General features: G+C 41.4%; 2 protein-coding genes across 2 annotated transcripts in view; both read left to right on the forward strand.

Moving 5' to 3' along the window:
• Positions 1-16747, forward strand: part of hexd (hexosaminidase d) — a 202138-nt gene that overhangs the window by 13500 nt on the left and 171891 nt on the right. The window lies entirely within an intron of this gene.
• LOC133122127 (urotensin-2 receptor) overlaps positions 12205-16747 on the forward strand; it is a 34777-nt gene continuing 30234 nt past the window's right edge. Inside the window, exons 1-2 of the mRNA XM_061231865.1 lie at positions 12205-12664; positions 13331-14421. Of these exons, the coding sequence (XP_061087849.1) occupies positions 13335-14420 (1086 nt within the window). The 5' untranslated portion in view covers positions 12205-12664; positions 13331-13334 and the 3' untranslated portion in view covers position 14421. The remainder of the gene's footprint in view (positions 12665-13330; positions 14422-16747) is intronic.

Here is a 16747-nt window from a genome sequence, read left to right on the forward strand (position 1 = left end):
ATAAACATGTCTATTATTCAAGAAAACATGACCACTGAGTTTTTAGGTCTCTAGAGGTCACCATTCTGTTTATTTCTGCATGCTCCTCTGAATCAGATTAAAACCCTAGGACAAGTGCTATTCACAATCCTTTCACGCATCAGTGTATTTCTTATGATTGCTTACAGAGAGAGCAAAGGGACAAATAAAATATAATAATACATTTCAAAAATGATAATTAATATATCACATCAGAATAGTGCAACAAGAACCAAGTACACTCATCTGATCCTGAGTTTATTCATAATATTAGTCCATCAGGACCTGTAAAGATCAGTCAGCTCCTCAAAGTAGTGCAGGTTGTATTCCCAGTCACGGCCATGTATGGCGTAGTCTACTGTGGCTCTGTACCTGGGTGAGAGGCTACTCATGTGGGATATAAGGAGCATCTTCTCATTTTATTTCAGAGAGCAGGATGTGAAGAAATGTAGTGACTTTGACAGAGAATCAAAAAATGAGACATGAGAAATAATCCCAATATAGCACTTTTAGTGATATATTTTGCCCTTGTATTATCTGTCTTTTTTGCAGATATGATTAGATTTTTTCCACAATTGGCTTGTATTTTGAAATTTTCAAAATGCAGATATTTTGGCTTTGATCACTGAATTAAGGGTTGAGAAATAAATTTAAACCAACCTTTAAAATACTGTTTAAACTATTCGCCAGCTTGCAGAACCAGCTGCGTCTAGTGGCCAGAAAGAGGTACTATCCTACTAGATTATCCTACTAACATAAAATGAAATACTTTAATGAATGAAACTCATTACTCGGGACAGGGGAAAATAATCATCCCCATACAGTGCATCCGGAAAGTATTCACAACACTTCACTTTTCCCACATTTTGTTATGTTACAGCCTTATTCCAAAATGGAATAAATTCATTTTTTCCTCAAAATTCTACACACAACACCCCATAATGACAACATGAAAGAAGTTTTTTAGAAATTTTTGCTAATTTATTAAAAATAAAAAACTAAGAAATCACATGTACATAAGTATTCACAGCCTTTGCTCAATACTTTGTTGATGCACCTTTGGCAGCAATTACAGCCTCAAGTCTTTTTGAATATGATGCCACAAGCTTGGCACACCTATCTTTGGGCAGTTTCGCCCATTCCTCTTTGCAGCACCTCTCAAGCTCCATCAGGTTGGATGGGGAGCGTCGGTGCACAGCCATTTTCAGATCTCTCCAGAGATGCTCAATCGGATTCAAGTCTGGGCTCTGGCTGGGCCACTCAAGGACATTCACAGAGTTGTCCTGAAGCCACTCCTTTGATATCTTGGCTGTGTGCTTAGGGTCGTTGTCCTGCTGAAAGATGAACCGTCGCCCCAGTCTGAGGTCAAGAGCGCTCTGGAGCAGGTTTTCATCCAGGATGTCTCTGTACATTGCTGCATTCATCTTTCCCTCAATCCTGGCTAGTCTCCCAGTCCCTGCGGCTGAAAAACATCCCCGCAGCATGATGCTGCCACCACCGCACTTCACTGTAGGGATGGTATTGGCCAGGTGTGGAGCTGTGCCTGGTTTCCTCCAAACATGATGCCTGGCATTCACGCCAAAGAGTTCAATCTTTGTCTCATCAGACCAGAGAATTTTGTTTCCTTCAGGTGCTTTTTGGCAAACTCCAGGCGGGCTGCCATGTGCCTTTTACTAAGGAGTGGCTTCCGTCTGGCCACTCTACCATACAGGCCTGATTGGTGGATTGCTGCAGAGATGGTTGTCCTTATGGAAGGTTCTCCTCTCTCCACAGAGGAACGCTGGAGCTCTGACAGAGTGACCATCGGGTTCTTAGTCACCTCCCTGACTAAAGCCCTTCTCCCCCGATTGCTCAGTTTAGACGGGCGGCCAGCTCTAGGAAGAGTCCTGGTGGTTCCGAACTTCTTCCATTTACGGATGATGGAGGTCATTGGGACCTTCAAAGCAGCAGACATTTTTCTGTACCCTTTCCTAGATTTGTGCCTTGAGACAATCCTGTCTCGGAGGTCTACAGACAATTCATTTGACACTCATTCTTGGTTTGTGCTCCGACATGCACTGTGAACTGTTCGACCTTATATTGACAGGTGTGTGCCTGTCCAAATCATGTCCAATCAACTGAATTTACCACAGATGGACTCCAATTAAGCTGTAGAAACATCTCAAGGTTGATCAGTGGAAACAGGATGCACCTGAGCTCAATTTTGAGCTTCATGGCAAAGGCTGTGAATACTTATTTACATGTGATTTCTTAGTTTTTTATTTTTAATGTTGTCATTATGGGGTGTTGTGTGTAGAATTTTGAGACAAAAAATGAATTTATTCCATTTTGGAATAAGGCTGTAACATAACAGAATGTGGGAAAAGTGAAGCGCTGTGAATACTTTCCGGATGCACTGTATATTCTGTGAATTTATTAGAAAGATTGAGGAAGCTATCCTCTAAAATGCAGCTTCCTAAAACCTCTGGATCATAGAACATAGCAGTTGTGGAGGTGGCCCTGCAGTTGGGATTGGGTGGTCCCAGAATGGATTTAAAAAATTGTATTTGGATTCCCCATGTTTGAATCTGTACCTGGGAAACGTTTGGTGCACATCAGATGTTGGCAATATTGACATAATTTTATTCAAAGATGATATTCCTATAAAATAGTTTCTGGGATGCTGATCTAACCTTTTTCTGCCTATTCCTATCTGTATTATAGGGATCTGAGAGGTATGGTGTTATCCTGTAACAAATGCAAAAATCTGACCCTACTGTTCCTGAATCACAGTTAAATCCCATTTCCATCCTATTTGATGCAATGATACACTATGCAATATCTTGCACTGGCAGCTAATATACTTGTATACATGGTCTTCAGAGTATCCCAAATAAATACTATAAAATTGTATTGTTTGGGAAGGAAACTGGCTTCCTTGTAAACAGTCATTCTCATCAGCCTCTAATATGTTTTGTAAAACAGTTTTTTAAAAGATATTGGCAATGGGATGTTTTTATTAAAGCCTTTCATGAATGAAAGAGAATAGCATGCCTATGGTTGCTCCAAAAGTTCCAGATTATGAGTTCTATAATGAACAGAACATATCTGTAATGTAGATGTGGGAGGTACATTTTCTGAAAGGGTGTTCTGATATTACTAATGTATTACTGTGTCAATACTTGAATATTCAGGTTAACATCCAAATATCAATGAGCATAATCATAACCTGGTTATGGGTATGCACTTTACATTTTGCTGTACGTTGCTCTGGATAAGAGCATCTGCCAAATGCCATTAATGTAATTAATGTACTAACATAATCATGGTATGTATACATACTGAAATATCTTCAGATTCATTATGTAAAGCCACTCAAAAATAGTGAGATTCTGTGTGTTCAGTACTATAAAATGCTTGTGATTTTAGCCTTTTTAATTTCCTAAGACTGTAAAACCACTGAGTTATGAATCACTTGCACTTAGACTTTCCTCAATTTCCATGGACAGTCTGAGTTCTGCTGGCTGTGCATTGCTTCAATAGGTCATCCCCTCTTCACTCCCAGGGAGCCCATTAAAGAGAATGATCGCAGATGGGCATTCCTGCAGCCTCCCTTTCCTTGAGCAGAGCAATGTAAAAGCACAAATACATTCTTGCGAACGCAACAGTGTGCATGCGTGCGAGTGAGCATCTATTTGGTTTTATTTGCTTTGTATAAGTACAGAACACTGAACAACCTGCAAAAACAAGAACAGATGTTAAACTAAAACTACATCTGAGTGCATGTCAGTTAATATCAATGGTTTAACAAGAATTATTTTAACATTAGAGGAAAATTAAATCAGGTTTTTTTTTCTGAATCAATGGTTTTTTTGTATTAGTTTTTTGTTTTGTCTGCAGGACCATGAAACTAAATAATAGTCCCACAGACCACAGTTTACAGGAGTACACTCCACACAAGCTCTGATCTTAGTGCTGTTCAAAACATATTAGAGAACATTTGGCTGGGACCCCAATCTAGAGAGAGGTGTAAATTCTAATTCTAACACATTTTGTGGAAAAGTGTTTGTTTATTTATTGCCAACAGCAGCACTACACTCTAGCATTACAGGGGACTTGAAACTTTTCAGCTGCAAAACTTAACCTCCTCTCTCTCTTCTCCACTGTAGCCTGGCCTGCAATCACTACGCTTCCTTGATATGTGGCTAAATATGAACAACAGAATAGTAGTGTAATGTGTGTGTCTGAGAGAGAGAGAGAAAGGGAGAGATAGAGAGAAAGGGAGAGATAGAGTGAAAGAAAGAGAGAGATAGCATGTGTGAACATCTGTGTCTGAATATGTAGATGTGTATGATGGTATGTACATTTCTCACACACTGTATACATATGCAATCAGTTCAGAAAAAGCTTATGCATGAAAGAACCACTTCATCAGCTCTAATGATTTGAAATGGCTGCACTCTAACCTGGAGGGCTCTAGCTTTAGATTGAACATGCAGCTCATGTTCGGTGTCACCCCAGAGAGCAAACTTAGCACTGAGAAAATCACTGGCGTGTCAGATCCGATCAGCACTGCCTGCACCAGCCCACTTAACACAGACGTGCTGCAGGGAAGAAGAAAAAAATCACGAAAAGTTGCTACAACTTTCTAAAATGTATTATTCATCTCTCTGTGAATTTGAACAACCCAAGCCCTCCAGGCCAGTAATTCCCTCATCTCCAAGCTGTTTTAGCTGCTAGGGCTGTTCAAAACGGCAGTGACGATTCATCGAGACAGGTGACTGTGGAAGATAAGTTTCCAATGCACCGACAATTATTTACAGCCGTACTAACTGTGGTGTGACTTCAAACTTCAGAATGTGTCTCCCAGCAGTTGTCAGTGTTTTTCCATCAGTGGTTAGCTGTGATGAGCATTTTATAGGAAGTGAGCTTTGAGATGAACTTAGAATAGAAAGTTTGTAAAGGTGGCCTGGGGCATCTAAGCGCTAATGAGCCAGTACTTCCTCGTGTATGCCTGCAGATTAGAGGATGAGCCTCTTTGGACAAATTCCCGTGCTTTCACTGGATACATTTATCTGATCATCCGAGTCTATAATGTGCTTTGTCTTTTCATACTTCTTCATCCATTTTGAATTTATTTATACACCCCCTACACATCCTAAGGTTTAAAAATGACCCGCCTTCACTAAACCCCTAAAATAAGCAGCTTAATAGAATTAAATCTATTTTGCATGAAGAAACAACCTGTCACTCATCACACTCATCATCAAATTCAAGTTGAAATAAGATAATTTAGGGGGTTTTCTCTGGGTCTCATTTTTGACCCTTAAGACAACACAAGGGTTAAATGGGGATACAGAATGTACTGTAGTCTGAGACAAACGTATGTCCAGTCACTCTTACAGCTCATCCAGGAGGCAAGGAATTAGCAGTGTGGTTTTTCTTTTTTTGGCAGAATCTCTCACTGAAGCTCTCAGTAAAGGTACTGAGGGTGGATCAGTCATATGACGTCTTGAAGGTTGGCTTCAGACTTTATTCGAAGAGGTTTTTTTTATAGTACATGCAGGTTTTCTGAAAAATAGAACTTTTCCAGTTGGAGAAATGGGCAAAGATGTTATTCCTGAGGGAGGTTCCTGGCTGAACAGAAAGAAGACAATATAGGCCCCCTTACAGCTTTTCTGCTCAAACTCTATCCACTTCCCCCTCCACACACATAGCTCATGTGCATCTGTTTATCCCGTGAGTGGCATGTGGCTGAAAAGCTTCTTGTTGCCCCCAGCACAGTGGGAACTGGTAAAGTGGTTTTGGGGTAAGTTTGAAATGTTCTCTAATGTCATTTCAGGAGAACTACTGTTGTCTGTTCTTCCTGTCCTCTGCAGACTCTCAGAACATCGCTCTTCCATGTGTGCAGAGATTTGAAAAGTAGGAGAGGTTGTGACTTCATTATTGAGATGGACTATTTGTGGCTGCTTGGGCTGCAACCCGTGTGTTTTTTCTGGAAGGATCTGCTCATTCACAGTCAGAGTCCACAAAGCAGAAAGACTGGGAGAAAAAACAAAATCTTGGCAAGAGTGAAGAAACATATTGACTTGACAGTGGTACACTGGAGGAGAACTGCTGTCTGAACAAGGATGATGTGACCTCCCAGAGTACACAAAAACTGTTTTTAAAATCAGAGGTCCCAGTGCAATAATATACAGCCTGTATTCTGGATGATCTGTGAAGAATCAAACCTTTGGCCTTTCCTGCTTGGCAGACCCATTATACCTCTATGACTGAGAGCCATATTACATTTAGATCATTACAAACTGCGGAGCTATGCTAAGTAGCGACAGAGCTCCCAGCTTCCAGGAAATACTAGAGCAGGATGGTTAAGGCATCACTGCCACTTTCACTCTCAGCTGTTAGGGTGTACATCAGGGTGGGTTCAAAGCACAGGGAATCTCAGAAAGTTTCAATCAGAGCTTAATGAGAAGTGAAATCCATGGCTGAGACTTATTAAGCTTGCTTGAAATGTTTGGAACTCTGCCTCCCATCACCCCTTTTATATGTAAAACATGCCGACTAGATTTGACGATTAAGTTCTCTGAAATTAGAATGAGGACGATACTCTTTTGGATGTCCCTGTGGACCATGGACCAAGCAGACGTGGTAAATTATGGAAAGACATGATGCACAGCATAGTCTCACTCACTCGGGCCACCGTACTGAGCAGTTTCTATAACATCCGAATGTAGCACTATAAAAACAGGCTGAAACTGAAGCTAAAGCTCATCAGCACCTCATCAGAGACCGACTGCACCAGGAGCAAAGAGTGGGTCTAAATCCATCACAACTAGGGGAAATAAATGGCTCTGAGCACTGCTCACAATCCACTTTCAGGCCAACTGTATAAATGGGATCTGTCTGGGCTGGAGCTGGTCAGACTAATCAGAATGTGTGTGAAGGGTTTAGCGATGGGGGTCAGGTGGCAATCCTGCTACAGCCAGGTGAATGGAGTCAGAGGTCACTCACTGAATTAAAGACTACCCTGCTGGTAAACTGCCCATATTGTGTGACAGTCCTCTCCAGACTTTAATTCTGGAAGAACTCTGTCAACCCCAGCACGGGATACAGCAATGGCCTGAGAAAATATAAGTCACAAACAACACAATGTGTTATATGCCGTATACACTCTATGAGCACTTTATTAGGTAGACCTGTACACCAGCTGTACAAATTGAAATATTTAATCAGCCAATCATGTGATAGCAACTAAATGCATCAAAGCATGCCGACATGGTCAAAAGATTCAGCTGTTTTTCAGACCAAATGTCAGAATAGAGAAGAAATGTGATTTTAAGTGACTTCCAGAGAGGGTGTTTGAGTATGTCAGAAATTGCTGAATTGTTTCTGAGAAAAACCAAAAAAACATCCAGTGAGCAGCAGTTCCGTAGGCTTTGTTGATGAGAAACGTCAGAGGATAAGGATCAGACTGGTCGAAGCTGACAGGAAGGTGACAGTAACAGCTATAACCAGACACTATAACAGTGGTATGCAGAAGAGCATCTCTGAACACACAATGTGTCAAACCTCTAAGGGGATGGGCTACAGCAGCAGAAGATTTAATAAGTCTAAAGAATAAGTCGAATAAATACCTAATAAACTGCTCACTGAGTGTATGTCATGTTATAGAGTGCTGGAGCTGGGTTTAAAATCTGCAGACGATTGGCAGATATTTGTAAAAACATGCCATTTTTATCACTTTGCTTTCCTCCATCCCTCTCTCTTTCAAATGTCTCTAGCCTCTTTCTCCCCTTCTTTTTCCCTCTCTCTATGTCTATGTCTCCCTCTCTCACAACACTCCTCTTTTACTCCCAAATTATCTGCATTTCCCCTTTTAATAAATTTTATCTATCCCTGCATTTTTGACTTTCTCATTCTTCTCATGGAGACAGTTCCTACAGCTCTATGCTAGAGGGCAGCATAGAGTCAGTCTGTCTGAGCGTGGCCTCTTCCTCTGAGCTCTGAGTGCTCCAGTATGCAGAGGTATGAGTGCGCTGCACCTCCTCTGACTGTTCCTCCCATGCAGATGCATTACTCCTTTGACAGGGAGAGGTCCTCCAGGAAGTTCATCGGGCTAAAGCAAATTCTCAGTACATTTTCCACCGAGGATGAGAGGGATTGCCACGCGGGCTTTCTGCATTAGCCTGCACGTCTGTTCCCACAGCAGATGATCCCCCGTAATGCGCATCAGATGCACATCAAATGCCGCACCGGCACTGGAAGCAGGGAGGCTCAGAAGAAGGAGTGGGTGGCCTCTGGTCTCTGGGAGCGCACGGGCACACAAAGAGGCAGAGATTATTGAATGATAAGGACTAACCGTATTTGAGCATTAATCTATAAACCCTCGCTGGAGGTGCTTCGGCATACAAAGTTCACATCCTCATCATGACAGCTAGAGACGGGTGTTCTGTTGATGGGCGGGCTGAAATTGCAGCTACCAGCGCACGGAGAGCGAGCTATTATCTCATTTTATTCACTATTAGCTTTCACTTGTGACATGTGACAAAACCCCTTGAGATGTACCATCTCAAAGACCAAAAATATATACATATATATATATATATATATATATATATATATATATATATATATATATATATATACACACACACAACCTTAGATACGACACAATATGCAATAACAGACATGGTTTCAGTTACAATTGAACACACACTCTCACGCACAATGCACTCACAAGAGAGCTTGACACCCACACCTGTGTTATAACAACAGTAAATAGTGACAGTTATCATGTCCTGTTATGCAGTCGCCTGTTGTTGTTATTTGGTTGGAAATCCCCCAGCACGGGCACAGACATTCTGTTTCCACTCTGTGATTATAAGTCCTGCATCATTCAAGCTTCCTGTTAAAAGGAAAAGCGTATGCATGCACACTCGCACGTACAGGCTGGCCCATGCCCACACCTGCTCACAAACACACACACGCACACACACACACACACACACACACACACACACAAACATCCTCCAATTGTTTGTCAGGAGGTCACCATTCCTGGTGAGCAAATAATTCAGAAAATGACAGCTGGTCTTAAGAACACTGACATTTTTAACAACAAAGGTTTGAAATATGCGCACACCATTGAAAATAATGTTGATAACATGATTCCTACTAAGATGGCCTTGAACATATCTAGACTTTTCATATTTAATGAAAACCATTTAACCATCACTGTAAGAAATAATCTCAACATAGTAAAAGAAAAGTTAAAGAAAAAAAAATTGAAATTGTAAACTCAGGAGACAGTTTCATAACAAAGTGTAAATAAACATAGTAAATTAGCTACGCAGGAGACTGTTGGCTGTGCTCCAGCTCAGGGGACAGCAGGTCACGCATTCCATCAGAAGTCAAATCTCTGGATTTCAGAAGGAATCCCCTCGACTTATTGCATGAACGAAATGAGAGGTCAATCAGATCTGAATCCATCAAGGAAATTGGTGGATTACATCTATTTTCTGAGCTTCCTGGCCCTTTGTAGTGATGTCATACCAGATTTTCCCCCGTAGAATGAATCTGGTCTTCCCATTGTCTATTCTCCTTTTTCCTTTAAGTGAAATTAGAAATGTAGTGCTTAAGTGTGTCAACATCTCTGGACATCACCAAGTGCTACTCCTAGAAACACACACACACGTGCATGCACACACACATGCACACGCACACACACCCATGCCCACACACACACACACACAGAGTTGCCTTTTTTTATTGCAGGTCTTTGAATTTCTGCCTGAAGAATATATTAGTTTTAAAGGTGAACGGTGAGTGTTCCTGTGTCCTAATGTACCTCATCAGGGAGCAGCATGAGTCTGGCTGGGGCTTTGTGGAGCTCGGGGGTGTTCACGAGTTGGTGTGCACTGCACAGATACAAACTCTTTTCTTCCTCAGTAAATTCATTAAAGGTCACCCTTCCCTGCTGTTGATATTTCATTATTTTTTATTTTGAAGACTTTGCGGCTAAAAATCCAGTGAGTCGCGCACGGCAGCAATCTCTCTCCGTCTCACTTTTGAGAGAAATAACGAAGCGCAGTCTGATAGCCTCCAGATGTGAGTATCCACAAGGAAAACAGTATCCGAAGTCAAAGGACAAACACTTCATCAGTCGGCACACAATGTTTCTGTTTATATGTGCTGTTTAGCGTGAGTGGTGGGGGAGCTGTTGGGTGAGAGGGAGGGTTCAAGTGGGCGTGGCGGGGGTGTTTAGCGAGGAACAGGAGATGTGGGAATGTATTGGGGGACTCACGAGTGCTGTTCATATAGGTCACCAAGGACACTCTCCGCAGTACAAATCAGAGGGATCAGCCAGGCAACAGACCATAGACCAGTCGCAAACCAGACAGTGGACATCCTTCCCTTGGGTATCTCACGCGTAAGAACTAGTGTATGGATTCAATACACGTCTCCACTTCATCTTGGGGCCAGCTAACTGCTGTGTACCTTTTTTTGGGATAATCTCATTTTGAGCAATTTACTGAGATTTACTGAAAATGGCCAGCCACAGTTAACGGGATAAAGTGTAGCAAACTGTGAGGAAAATCTCTGTGGGGAAAAAAAATATTGTTGCTCTGTTGGGAAACCACTGTGCCAAAGGCAAGGACATGGGTTTAAGTCTCTTTGACTGTTAAGTTCTTGCTTGCCCCTGTTGTTGCACTATATGGCTGTCTCGTTCCTGTGAGGCTGGTCTCTCCCCTGTCTGCCTTGGCTAATGCCCCTTACTGAGAGGTAAGAGAACTTAGCTTCGGGCTGATTTCTCTGATGAGAACAGCACCACAGTAAGCCCAAGAGGCGCTCTAGGGTTGAGCCTCTCATTGGTAATTCAGACATGCCTCTCAATGTTTTCTCTGCTTTTTTCTTCTTGTTCTTCTTCTGACCTTTACCTTTGCTTTGTCTTTCAGAACGGACAGCGTCCCACCTCCGTGCACGTGCCCAACCAGACTCTACTCCAGGCAAGGTGAGGCAGGGGACCGGACCATAAGCCCCGATGTGTTATTTCCTGTGTAAAATCCCCCATTTGTCCTTAAGGAAACACGCATAACTGTGTGTGTAAGGGCACCACAGATCCTCACGCTGGCCCATGGTAAGAGACTGTAGGAAATGTGCCTATCCACTCCTCTTTAGCGCTGGATAGGACTGAATTTAAAAGGACTGAATTTTAAATATGTTACACAATTTCAGCCCAGTTAAGGATAAAATAGAATACAATTTGAATGAACGTAATTATTTTGGTCATTTTCACTTTATGTTAATGAGTCTAAAGTTTAGTGTAACATGCATTGGCAACACCATTAGTTCTGATTTGAGCCTTCCGATTGGGTCTCAGGCAGTGTACATTTACCTCAGCCAGGACAAAATGGTGCAAATGGTGATGCGGTCACTGAGGGAAAAAATAGTAAACATACTATTTTACATACTAAACATACATACTTTTTTGTATCTAGGTTTACTCCAAGCAGTGGAATCTGATTAACTTTAAACTAGCTTTGTCTCTGATATACAATTTTTGTAACACTATAAAAGAAGCCTACACTTTTATAAGGATGCATCACGCCTCCTGTAAACGTATTTCAGTGTTTGGATTCATCTTCATAAGGGTCATCCTGATGAAAAGGTCAGTTTGATTCCATCAGTGCAATCGAATATTCATAGCAAGAAGTAATTTGGTTATTTATTATATTATTTACATTTGTTGTGGGATGATGCACAATAATTTTGATACATTTGTATTATTAAGAAAATACATGCATTTGCCCAAATCCTTACTGATACTAAGCACATGTTGTTGATATTTTTCTGCATTTCAGAAGGAAAAATTTATGAAACAGGACGAGATTAACACTGGTATCAATCATAGCAGCTTTACATGTAGTGGGCATGCTAACCCTTTTCACATGCAAAGTATGGGAACCACTGCTGTGAGAGGAACTCAAGGTGTGTGGCAGCAGTCCCCAGCTGTACAGAAATAACCACAGTGAGGCTAGAGCACAGAGCACATTTCCAGAATACCTCCTCATAATCCCAGCCCATACCCTTCCTCCGCTCTCTTCCTCCCCCCTTCCCTTTCTCTCTAGCTCCCTCTCCCCCACTTTCTCTCTGCTTGTGCCTCTCTCTCCCTCACACACGTTCATTCTGTCTCTGAGAGAAATACTGAAATACACAGCCTCAAGAGTATCTTACAGCACTCTTTGTTTTAGACAACTCTCGCATGTCTTCATTTTCTGAAGGCTTTTTGAAAAATCGTAATTTTGTTTCTTTTCTTAATTGCATATAAAGAGCCATATTTTGCAGGTGCTCAGATCAGTGAGTGGAGTCAAAGTTTGCAATGCTAGTAAAGCTCTTTTATTTATTTATTTTCCGCAGCAAAATGCGTTAATTTAATTTGGCAAAAAATGATGCTTTAGTGGTGGAATCTTTATTTCATTATTTTTTTTGTTTATTTGAGATTTTTTATTCAAATGCCTTCATTTCATTATTTGGAGTTAACAATTCTGATATATACATATTACCTGCATATGGTTTATTAATTGGGATGGAATATACATCAATTGAAGCTAAATGCTGAGCTTTTCTGCTGGAGGAACTGGTCTGCCTGCAGTGTTCACTCAAGGTAAGGCTATAAGTTTTGACTTAAATGACATTTCCAGTTGAGTCAGAGGCTTTCATATAGAGTCCTAATAGACAAGAGATAAAGGTATCTTGTTACTGAAGGCAAGCTCAATCTCTCTTAAATGTATTTTCATCATGTCATAACCTTACATTATAATACTTTCACTTCTACAGTAATGGGGACAATCATTTTTGCAGAATCTAAAGTCTGGGGTGATTTGACTTTAGAAATGACAATGGTCTTTTCATAAGAGTGACTTCATTTCATTATATGATATCATATATTATATTTTATCCTTTATATTATATAGTATATGTGTTGTGTTGTTCTTGCTGCTGTTGTTGTTGTGTGCGTGTGTGTGCATAACATTTTTTTTTATAATCAGTATTTGTTTCAAATACTACAAATTTAGGTTGCAACACATTTTTTTATGTTTGGACTTTGGAAAAAGGCAGCGTGCAAAACTTGTCAGGAATTATATTCATGAACTCATACTGATACAAATAAGAATAGGATCTGTTAAATCAATGAACTCAACCACTACGTGTGCGCATGTGTGTCTGTGTGTCTGTATATAGACACACGCTCGCGTTCACAGATTTGTTGTGAATGTTATTGAAACTTACATATTGAAATCTGCACTCCTGTTGTTTCATCCTGTTGTAGAGAGATGACTACCATATCTATGGAGCCCTTGCTGGTGGAGAGGATCCCCAACGCCACCGATGCACCGCTGGATCCCTCAGCCGAGGACCCGACCGCCACCTTCACTATTGGCGCCATCCTGTCCGTCATGTGCCTGGTGGGCGTGTCTGGCAACATCTACACGCTGGTAGTCATGTGCCACTCCATGCGATTGGCAGCCTCCATGTACATCTATATAATCAACCTGGCCCTGGCAGACCTGCTGTACCTACTCACCATTCCCTTTGTGGTCTGCACGCACTTCCTCAAGGCCTGGTACTTTGGCGATGCTGGCTGCCACATTCTGATCAGCATGGACTTCCTGACCATGCACGCCAGCATCTTCACCCTGACCATCATGAGCACAGAGCGCTACTTTGCTGTCCTCAAGCCCCTGGACACCGTCAAGCGCTCCAAGAGCTACCGTAAGGCCATCGCGCTCCTGGTGTGGGTGGCCTCCCTGGTGCTCACCCTACCCATGATCATCACCATTCAGCTCATGCCATTGGGCAAAAAGTCCATGTGCCAGCCTACCCTCAGCCCGCTGTCCTACAAGATCTACATTTCTGTTCTCTTTTGCACAAGTGTTGTGGCGCCCGGTGTGGTCATCTGCTACCTTTACATCCGCCTGGCCCGGACTTACTGGGTCTCCCAGACAGAGAGCTTCAAACTGACCAAAAAGTTACCCAACCAGAAGGTCCTGTACCTGATCTTCACAATCGTCCTGCTCTACTGGGCCTGTTTCCTGCCATTCTGGATCTGGCAGCTCCTGAACCAGTATCACCCATCCTTGCCCATTGCTCCCAAGGCCGTGCGGAACATCAACTACCTGACCACCTGCCTGACGTACAGCAACAGCTGCATAAACCCCTTCCTCTATACCCTACTCACCAAGAACTACAAGGAGTACCTGCGCAAGAGGCAAAGGTCCTGGACCGCAGGCAGCTATTTCAACCGGAGGAATCGGTTCCAGAGGTCCCCACGCCGCTCCCTGTCCTCCAGCAGCCAGCAGTGTACAGAGAGCTTTGTGCTCACTCACGCACCCCAAACCACCATCCACAGCAGTCTATAAGGTAGGTCTCAGTCCCCATACAGAGCTTCCAATCCAACTGCTTTTTGTTGGCCTGTCAAGGATTTGAAGCAGTTTTGGTGGTTTAACAATTTCCTTTGTCTTTTTCTGCTCTGTGGTGTATCTCCTTTTGAGTTTGATTCTATCCAGGGATGAAAGGCTTTGGTTTCACAGGTAGGTTCTTGGTTGAGCTGTTTGGAAGCAGCAACCATTGGAAAACAGAAGTCTATATGCGGTATAATTTGAACAAGGCTGCTGCCTTCTTGAGATTGTCAGTGAGCAGTTACTTGTTTGGAGAGATCTGTGAAGAAGAGCAGTGGACTCTTGCATGACAGAGTGCAGTGATGTGGAAATGAGGGACGGGGCTTGAGAAAATGGCCAAAAATGCAGCTGGTGTTCTTAACACCCTTACACAGGGTTAATTCTGCACAGCTGTGAGAATTCAGCCTGCAATTCCCCTGAGAATGCAATTATCTGAGTGACTTGTCCAGTAATCTACAGCGAAGAATATTAACTGGTCAACAATTATCTGCAACATAAACAGTTAAATGCTTTGAGCAGTTGTCCTGTCAATAATTATTGACTCATCTCAATATCTGTATTATTTTTTAGTTGACAGTATTTTGTTAGCATATTTATGAAGGGTACCAATAATTCTAGAGCCCGCTGTATGTATATATACATACATAAAAATACATATTTTATCTTGATTTGCCAATGTACTCCATTGATTTGTAAATCCCCCGCTGATAACAGAATGAAGTGTACAGAAGCATCTTATCTGTTCAAGTTCAAGCAAATGCCTCCAAACTCATTGGATGGAGCTTCATCCTACAGCACAACAATAATTCCAGACATACTGCTAAAGCAGTACAAAGCTTTTCAATGCCAAATACCGGAACATTCTTTACAGGCCAAGTCATTCACCTTATATGAATGCAATTGAACATGCGTTTTATATGCTGAAGAGAAAACGTAAGGCAACTACCATCCAAAGTATGCAGGAGCTGAACATGGCCGCAATACAGGCATATCAGAGCATCACCAGAGAAGACACACAGCACCTGGTGATGCCTATAGGTCACAGAGTTCAAACAGTCACTGCACACAAAGGGCATGCCACCAAGCATGGTACGAAACATGACTATTTGTATTTACATAACATTAATATGTCCCAAACATTATGGTGCCCTGAAATGGAGGGCAATCTATAAAAAGTGCTGCAATTTCTATAGGCTTAAATAAAAGCCAAGAATGTACTTGTTCACCACATTTGAATTGTTTGATCACAAGAGCCAAATACAGAGCCAAATCAAGAAGAAAATAAGTCTTTGTCCCAAAGATTATAGAGCGCACTATAAATCTCTGTATATATAGGTGATGCATCTATACATTATCTATGCGTTCCATATACTTGGTTCAGTTGTCACATGCATTATGTGCATTTATCCAAGTATACATGTACTGTAATCATTGTTAAAAAAAAAACCACGATTAAAAAATAGACAGAGAAGATAAATTTAGATCTTCCCGGTACTTTAATAACAACAGCGTGTGACTAATTAATACTGTATTACATCTTTCAGAAACACTTAAATATATTAAAAGAAATCTATTCCTGGATAAAGTTATTGGCAAAACATCTAGTCCATGAGGTAATTTTTTGTACATTCACAATATGGTAATAACAGATGCATTTAAACAGTTGACAACACATCAGTTCTCATAAGTTGTGTCGAAGGAAAGATTGCTGCAGATGTTTTATCACTCCTGTCACTTATAGCATCTATTTTTAATTATATTATATGAAACCTAGTTATGTATATATAGTATAACATTTTTTTTTTTTTGAGAACTTTTTGAACTCACCCCGTGTGAATAACAGTTTGGATACATATTTGTGCATCAAAATCATGTATACTACAAGCCTGGGGGGAAAATACATTTTCAATTAAAAATCCTGAACGATGTCATATTAGGACATAATTCTGGCTTCTCTAATCATCCACATTTTCCATTACTGACTTATAACTATGGAAAATGCATGGGAAAGATTACAATCAGCATATTAAGTGGTTTCATCCAGCACTTCAGTGGCACTTTGTCCCACCACGCCCGCTCTCCCGGCATAGCTTCACAAACACACGACACAGCACATTGTGTGTGACTGAATAGCTTCATTGGTACACGCTGTGTTCATGATACGCCAGGTTATTATAATCAATGTGTTTCTCTTTATGCATTAGCCTTATTTGGCCTTCCTTTGAAAGGGTTTCATCACTTTCATGGTCTTGAAGAGCAGATTCTTTATGGCAGTATGTGTGCAGTAG

The sequence above is a fragment of the Conger conger genome, chromosome 2 (assembly GCF_963514075.1).
Source record: "Conger conger chromosome 2, fConCon1.1, whole genome shotgun sequence".
NCBI classification, from domain to species: Eukaryota; Metazoa; Chordata; class Actinopteri; order Anguilliformes; family Congridae; genus Conger; species Conger conger.